The sequence below is a fragment of the Nicotiana tabacum genome, chromosome 6, assembly GCF_000715075.1.
Source record: "Nicotiana tabacum cultivar K326 chromosome 6, ASM71507v2, whole genome shotgun sequence".
NCBI lineage: Eukaryota > Viridiplantae > Streptophyta > Magnoliopsida > Solanales > Solanaceae > Nicotiana > Nicotiana tabacum.
In genome coordinates this window covers 190,362,453-190,370,773 of record NC_134085.1, presented here as the reverse complement: position 1 = coordinate 190,370,773, position 8,321 = coordinate 190,362,453, and the positions used below count along the sequence as shown (strand labels likewise).

The window sequence follows — 8,321 nt, the reverse complement described above, 5'->3', positions numbered from 1 at the left end:
TCCTAAATCCACTGTAATCTAGTAGTATTTGATTAGTTTTAACGATGACTTAAAGAGGAATTACAAGTATCTAAGACACTGATTTAATCATTGATTAGGGATGCAAAGAACATGCAATAGAAAGTTCCAAAATATTAGTCTTTTTGTTTTAAAACTGATTGGTGTGAAATTAAAACAACGATCCGTTGATTCTTTTCTTTTCTTCTTAATAAGATTTCGATATTAGAAATTACGGAAAGCACCAAAATTAGGGGTGGAGCTAAGTGGAGACGACGTGATTCAATTGAAATACACTGCAAAATAGGGAAAACTAATTTTATTAGTATTATATATAAACTGTTAAACCACCCCCCAAACCACATAAGAAAGATTCTAAGGTGGTGGCAAAAGTTTATGAAAACCCTTATATTAGTTCCTAGCTCAGCCACTAACCATAATCGAAAAATAGATGAAATTAATTCTCTAAAAATAGTAAGTCATATAAAATGGAATTAATGTAGTAATAATTTGATAAAAAATCAACTGAACTTTTTTAGGTGAATTCAAATAATAAATTGATCTAGGACGAATATTCACATTAAATAAATAACATGATCCACAAATATATAAAGTTAAGCCCAAGTTAGTTATAACTTATAACTGAGGCGTAATGGTTGTTTGTTTGTTGTTGTCTTTGAATAATTCGTCTCACATTAGATTAGATGAGTTAAATGTAAAAGATTTCCCGTCAATTTCGAGCCATATTAGGATAGGTACTCTGTCCAATATTAGAGAATTTGAGGCATTTTAGACCAAATTGGTCAGAGTGAATGCCTTAAATGGGAATTGGCCCATCATCGCCAACTTTGTGGAGCTGTTTAATTCTTAAGAGTTCGTGCTACCATTTACTAGAAATGAAGTAAATATAGGGGAGGGCCAACGAACAATTCAATTCTCTGTATTCAATTTCTTTTGCATTTAGAAGTATTGGTGTATATGCATTGTACAGTATCCACAGTGTCAAATTCAATGGCCTTAGCCCCCAACGACCTCTTTTGTCCGAATCCCTCAAACTAATCAAGTGGTCATGTGGAGAAGGGGGGACTAGGTTTATCCCTTTCACAACGTTCTGTCACTTTCTCCAACATTTTCTAGAACTTAACCCCATGGCTCCACTACAACAATTACAACTGGTAGTATTAAAATCCATTTCTGTTCCAGTAGTATTTGTAAAATTCCCAAGCTGGCCACTCCTTGGGCATGACAATGACCCCTAAAGCAAAGAGATCACTCTCCACCAATCAAGTCCACATTTGACTAATAAAACAATGCCTACCTTGTCAACGCTAAAATTCAAATCATCCTCGTCATAACATTCTTACGACGACTCCAGAAAGAGAGGTATTAGGGCGCTAAAATACATTCAAATGCGTGCATAAACCAAGTCTAAAACTCTTTACTCTGATATCAAAGTATAAGGCCAACAATGGTCTTTTTCTTTATAATACGTGCGTGCAAGAGAGTGCAAGCTGCAAAGTGAAAGTACGGAATCAAACTCAGCTTCATTCGCGCCTAATAAAGAAATATGAATTTAACTTCAAACATATGCATTCATTTAGCACCCCGTCCAACGTGAGATGAATTCATCTCTTAGCAAAAGAAGTGAGATATGTCTCACTCAAGTTTGTTTAGCGTGACAATCGAGTAATATGAATGCACAACTTTGGCTTCTAGGTGCAGCAAAAGGGTCAAAAGTATCTCACAACATCCTGCCCCTCAACATTGCTTCTGCTTTCCTTACCTGCTTCAGGGGTCCGATGATGAAAACCTGATCAAACAGTGATCGAGTTGTATTATGCAATTGTAAATTATTTCTATAAAGCTAAAAGTCATTTTTTGATTAGTCTAAAACTTGGTTGCATCTCAAACCAAATTCAATAATGAAAAGAGTAGTCTTTGAAAAAAAACTTCGAAGTATTTCAAGATTTCGAAGGCACAGATGACATTTCTTTGTAAGCTGATATTCCTCCTTTTAATGTTTGGGATGTTTGGGATGGCATCGTTGCTTCATATAAGTTTCATCCTATACTAGGTAACGCCCCGTCTAACGGCCCCACACTAATCACATAGACCAATGTGATCTTTGGCTCTTGCAAATGTAATAAATGTAATGATATTGCTAAAAGTTTTTTCTTCTTCTTTGAAATGGGTGATATTGCTAAAAGTTAAAGATAGTTGATGAATTTAGTGGAAGGGTCGGTGGGATCCCGGCCAACTTCCTCCCTAACAATGTATGTGAATGAGGATAAGTACACCAGAATTTAAGAGCTAATTTTGAACTGCAAACTTGTAAATGAATTGGCCTACATAATTGAGATCATAAGAGAGGAAGAAGTACAATGTATCCCTTCCAGACATGAATGACAATCTACTTCAGATAATAATTCAAAAGTAAAGAGTTACATGTTTAAATTTACCAACCTTGTCTGGCGTCCCCTTTGATCCACCGATTAGAATTTCTGCCCTGCAAAATGTTTCATATTAGGACCCACTAAACCAGCAAACAAGAATGATGAAAGGGAGAGACTATTACTTGCATGATTCTTTGATTGACAAAATCGAGGACCCTTTTCTTCCAATAACACATCCCATTTTCCTGGCTGGCACATCAAGTACTGACAGAATCTCCTCTTCCAAAGTATCTCTTTCCACATTGAGGAACTCTGACAGGATGAATCACAGTTTAGCAGAAATGCGCTAACATTTTATTGGTTAAGATTATCTTGCAATTTGATAATATGCAAACTTTCACAAATTAAATTTTCAAAATTATGTTCTATTACAAATTTGTGGGATTTTACTGGGTATGTTGTTGTTGTATGTCCTATTACAAATTTGTATCTCCAAAATAGGCTATGTCAGTCAGCCTTCCACCTACATGCATCACATCTGACACTTCTTGTGTTATACTTTTGATGGGCCAGCTTAGTTTTCCACTAACTTAGAGGTGATCAAACTAGACATAAATCAGGACGAGGCCACATGGCCTTAATATAGTAAGAAACTTTTCCAATTACATAAGAGAATATCCAAACAAAATAACATGTGAATTCTGGTATCACTAAGTATTCATGGCCTTGGTGGAGAGCTCGAGATCACCTGGAATGGAAGGGATTGCTGGCCAATCAGCATATCCATTGTCACTTATGCAGAAACACCGACAACAAAGTGAACCACGAACTGCAAGTCTCCACAATGATTGTTCACTCAATTTCTCCATCATCTTATGGAATATGTATGGAAGAAAGCGAACATCATCAGCAGCCGCACGGACCATCAACTCAGATAATGGTCTGTAAGTCCAAAACTGAGGATCCTGTGGAAAAGGAACTAAGCAATGTGATTCTACAAGGTACATAAGCAAAGACACTGTGCATAAATGGGATATCTAAGCATGGAAAGAAGCTCCATATAGTTAATCTAATACTAAAGTTAATTTGAGAAGTGAAAAGTTGCCGTCATGTATAACTGCGCAAAACCTGAAGCTTATCAAAATACAAGACCATTTAGTTGGGATCGGCAACTATTTTGAAGAGCACATACATAGTTAATTGGAGCAATAAACAACGAAAATCTTGTCAAAGAACTCATCCCTTGCCAACTCTAAATACTAGGTGATTATTTGCCCATAGCAGGGATTTGGGGGATGGCTTTCTTTTTTTCTTCTAATTATTCTTTTGTTTGGGGTGTTTGGGGGTGGGGGAGAGGCATAGTAAGACTTTGGTTTATCTTCTCACTGTGTTAGTTCCTGAAGACTACTTGTTGCCAGGTGCCTACTTGGTAATTCTTTCCACATATAATTCATCTTGTTTTTCGACTACCAAAGTCTTTAAGAACCCCTTGGCAAAAGGGTCAAAGAACTTTCTCAAAATTATCTTTTCTCTGATAAAGCTATTTAACTGTGGTCTGGGAATGATAACCAAGGATGCATGTTCCACATGGAAGGCATGTCAACTGAAGAAAGAAATTGGTAACATAGAATCCAACCTCCCTCAGAAGGGAACGGACTTCTTTTTTCTCAATGTATGATATACCTGCAATCACATAAAAGAGATAAAAAGGAAAAGGAAAGCCAATTAGCAACTTTATCTCTCCATGAACTTCTTTTTTACAACCTAGAAGTTTTCCATAGCAAGCTTTTTCTAGTCATGAGCATCATTAAAGTTCATTGCATGCCCTAAGTTTTTATGAGCAAAAACTAAAGGTAGAGAGAAGAGGTGGTCAGAGTTACAAGTTCCACTGGAAGTGCAAATATAGTTGAGGTTATATTGTCAGTATTAAGGAATCCTTGCTGTGCACCGTAGAATTTTTGCTTCATTTATTTTCGCTCTTTACATTTTGAAGTTATGAACTAGCCAGAAATTTTTTGATTGTCCTTAGATATTCTTCTTCCTCCCTTCCCCACCTCAGTCCTACCAACTAATTACATTACATGTATACCATGACAACTCAAAATATGCAAATTAATTTGTTCCATAGTCAAAACTTACAGAATAGTATCAATTTCCAATGCCATCTCTCTAAATGTATGGATAACAACACAATGCTGAAAAGACATTCCTCAAAGAATGAGATGCAGTTCAAAGAGGACACTTCGCAATTCTTTTCCTTTCTCTTTTATGATTAAAAACCATAAGAGCAAGCATAATCAAAGCCAGATCCGAGATAATGGCTGCCCTTGTTCAGCTGCCGTTTTCAAAAGTTACAAGAATTGATATTTTTGACCAAAAACCATAACCAGTGAAATTTGGATATTTTATAGAATATAGATCTTGCTTCTCAAAACCAAATCAAACATTTCCAGGAATCAAAACAAAACCAAACTTAGCTGGTCATCCTGTAGGAGTATTTGCATTTAACCACTCAACATTCATATACTCAGTGCAGTCACCACATGGGAAAAGATAAATAGAAGCTGAACAGGGAGATAGTACCACAATAGCGTGGATCTGCAAGAAGGCGCACAAAAGAGATATGGTCATCTGGTGCCCTCTTCTTCCCCAACTGTTCCTCTAGCAGATAATATGCTATCTGTACAACATAGAAAAGTAAACAGTCACCGAGTAGAAAAGCAAACTTTGTTTTGCTGTTGGAAGTAAGTTAATGTTCAGGAGTGCTTTACATTAAATAAACCATATCTGGAATAAAGAATCAGTGGAAATGATTTATTTTATCACACAAGATAGATTTTTACTGCACTATGGAAGAAGTTAACATCATCAGCAGCAACTAAAAGAAAAGCCTCTCATTAATGGCTCACGTTCAGTCCTATTTTCCAAATTACTAATGAAAATGATATCATCGATCTGATGTCAAATCATCATATAAACGTCCAAAAAATAAGATTTCATCCGTTGAGCTTCTAAATAAGATACCAACTCCTATCAGTTAGAGGTCACAAAAAGTGGTGCAGTAAATTAAACAAAATATAGCGAGAATATTATCTAGCGAGGCAGTGTAGAAATCAAAACTATCATGGCTGGGAATCAGCACAATCCAGGTGAACATTAATAAGAAAGATATCTTACACATGAGGTGGTAGAAAGGAAACATGCAATGAGTATGCAAGGGGCCCGGTTAAGCAGCAAGAGCGTAATGTCTGAATCACTTACAATTTTCGTTAAAAGGTATCTAACAGAATAACAGGAGAAACTAGTAGCCAATAGCTTACAAGAAAGTACCAGAAGCTAACCTGGGTATCCATAACATTGTGCAACTTGATATCAAACTGATAGTATAATGCCTGAAAAAGAAAGAGGAATTATATGTGACAAAAATGATACAAGAGGGAAAAGAGAAACAAGATTAGGAGGTTAAAAGAAGTTCCATAAGACCTCACTATCCCGTTTGCAGTCGTGAATAACTTTTGTGACATACATAGACTCAAGAGCAGGCTTACAGGCATTAATCAACTTTTTCCCACCACGAATTGCATCAACTAGGTAAATAGCATCCGGAAAAGCAAGCTGTCAATTTCAATGACGAAAGGTCAACTAAAAGGTGAATAATATGGTCAAGCCCCACCCAAAATTCTACGATAAAACCTATAAACTAGTGAAACTTAGCATGGAATCACCATCCCAAGCCAAAAAAGTCAATTTACACATCTTGCAATTTGTACACTAAAATATTGGACTTAGGACACAGAAAAGACAAGCTTTAACCAATGCTCAAAATGGTCGACCTTGGGTTGACAGGGGGCTTGGTACAAGCCTTGACATATGAAACCCGAGCACTGACTCCATTAATTTGGAAAAAAGCAGGTAATGAGTTTGATTTGGATGCACAAAGTCTAAAGGATGATTATAGCTATGTTATTGTCAGGCAAGGGAAGTTAGGAGATAATTTTCTGAATCCTGCAACTTATAGCTATGATTTTTTTTTTATTAGCTATGTTTTTTTTTTTTTGCTTTGCAAGAAAACAGATATTCAATTAAAGTTACTCCTAATAGACTTACAGAAAGCTACTATTGAATAACATCAGAATATTGGCAAATCAAGTGAGGCACAAAGTTGGAATGTACTCAGAACATGTAGGAATTGACAAATACCTGCACAATACAGAGAGTTCCATATCGACAGAGGTCAACACCCTCGCAGTCAAGTCCAACAACCAACTCATTTTTTGGGGAAGGGTTGAGAAATGTTGCTGGAAGTTGAGATTCATGGGTGACGATATAAATGGGCACTGGTTTTAGAACTACTTCATGATCGGCATGTTGCCTACCTGCTCAAATGCATGATTAAGTGATACGAACATTAACCAGTAACTAAATTATTACAGTATACACATAAAAAGGGCAACGAACTACATGCCCTGATTGGAGCCCTAATCACATCCCAAAACCAGTTACGACAATTGAAGTGTTGGAAAATAATAGGCACACATAGTTTACCCTAAGTTAACAATATCAACATAGTAGTAAAACTAAATATTGGGCATAAAAGACCACCTGAATTGGAGGACGGTAGAGGAATGTAAGTTTGGCGAGGACTAGGTGCTAAAGCCATAAGATTAAAAATTTGAAATTACCACCAGAGCAACAATCGATTTTAACATCAAAAATCTTTTTGTCTATGATTGGATATTCATGTTCTCAAATACTGCTGTTGTTGATGCTTTTATTCAATGGATATAGCAAAGAGAAAGCAGCAGTGAAGAGGCTATAAAAACCTGCAGAACGGTACAATGCGGCGTCTCTGCTCAGGGCATGCGCCTTTTGCTTGATACTTTTTCCCTACTCTTTCTGTTTCTCTCGGGCGGAGCCGTCCGCGTGCTATGCCGTTGTTCTGACACACTCTGGTATATTGGAAGTTATATAAGAATGGGCAGGGAGGTATACGGGTTGGTTCGGATTTTACAATTATCAAATCAAATTAATTGTGTCGGGTTATTAAATCTAAAAACTTTAATTCTAGAGTTATTTTGATTTGTCGGGTTATCAAATCAAACTTTAATTCTACTAAGATACAACTATATAAAGTATTTTCCAAAAAAATAATACAAAATATGAGATGTGTCATGGCTTATCCTAAAATATTCAACAATAAAGACAATAAAATTATGTAATATAAATATTGCTAATTAAAAAGTCATAATAAAAATAAACATAATCTAAAAGTACTAAGTCATGCTAAACTAAGTAGACTAATAAGGGCGTATTAATTACATGACTAAACGCTAAAAAATAAAAATAAAAATAGGTTATGCATTTTTATTTAAATTATTGCAAAACAAAAAATAGATATTCAATACATTCCCGTTCGTGGTATTGAATTGAATGTCTTTTGTTAGTATTGGTATTGATTTGATTTTGGTTTGGGCTTTTATTAGTATTATTTAATTTACTAATATTAATGACTATAAAACTTATTGGAACATTCAAAAGTTTTAAGTTCAACCTTGAAATAATACCTTAAAAGATAAAATTATGAATTTTTTTTAAGAAATATTTATAGATTACATCACAATAAGTATATTTATATATTAAATATATCTAAAATTTCTATATATGTAATGTCGGGTTGGTTTGGTTTCGATTTGACTTCTTTAGTTAAAACCAAACCAAACCAATTATGGTCGGGGGTTTTTTCCCAATACCAAACCAAACCAAACCAATTTAACTCGAATTATCGGGTTGATGCGGTTTGTCGGTTTACTTTGTACGCCCATAAGAATGGCAATGACTTCTTTTTAAAAAGGAATTTATTCTAAAAGTATAAATGTTCTTTTTCATTTTGCAAAGTAATGTGATGAAGAAGGTTTTTTAATGTTGTAATAA

At 35.3% G+C, this 8,321-nt stretch overlaps 1 protein-coding gene across 3 annotated transcripts; it reads right to left on the bottom strand.

Moving 5' to 3' along the window:
• Positions 1 to 1,525: 1,525 nt before the first annotated feature.
• Positions 1,526 to 7,189, bottom strand: LOC107766209 (uncharacterized). Of its 3 annotated transcripts, none has more exons than XM_016584959.2 (10): positions 6,993 to 7,189; positions 6,591 to 6,766; positions 5,874 to 6,005; positions 5,732 to 5,782; positions 4,974 to 5,070; positions 4,027 to 4,073; positions 3,139 to 3,355; positions 2,573 to 2,702; positions 2,461 to 2,503; positions 1,526 to 1,780 (listed from the first exon to the last, which is right to left on the bottom strand). In XM_016584959.2, exons 1-10 carry the CDS (start codon positions 7,048 to 7,050, stop codon positions 1,739 to 1,741), a joined length of 993 nt encoding a protein of 330 aa, XP_016440445.1. In that variant the 5' UTR covers positions 7,051 to 7,189; the 3' UTR covers positions 1,526 to 1,738. The 3 variants fall into 3 exon arrangements, with proteins under 3 accessions (XP_016440445.1, XP_016440444.1, XP_075112332.1); XM_016584958.2 differs by having other exon boundaries at positions 1,526 to 1,807; positions 6,993 to 7,188; XM_075256231.1 differs by lacking the exon at positions 5,874 to 6,005 and having other exon boundaries at positions 1,526 to 1,807.
• Positions 7,190 to 8,321: the final 1,132 nt, after the last annotated feature.

Bases quoted from the DNA above. Each gene is read 5' to 3' on its own strand.
- LOC107766209 (XM_016584958.2), bottom strand. From the start codon at position 7,050: ATGGCTTTAGCACCTAGTCCTCGCCAAACTTACATTCCTCTACCGTCC. The intron at 6,006-6,590 runs GTATTTGTCAAT...TGAAATTGACAG, and splicing joins GAACTCTCTGTATTGTGCAG to CTTGCTTTTCCGGATGCTAT. The intron at 2,703-3,138 runs GTGATCTCGAGC...TCATCCTGTCAG, and splicing joins AGCAATCCCTTCCATTCCAG to AGTTCCTCAATGTGGAAAGA.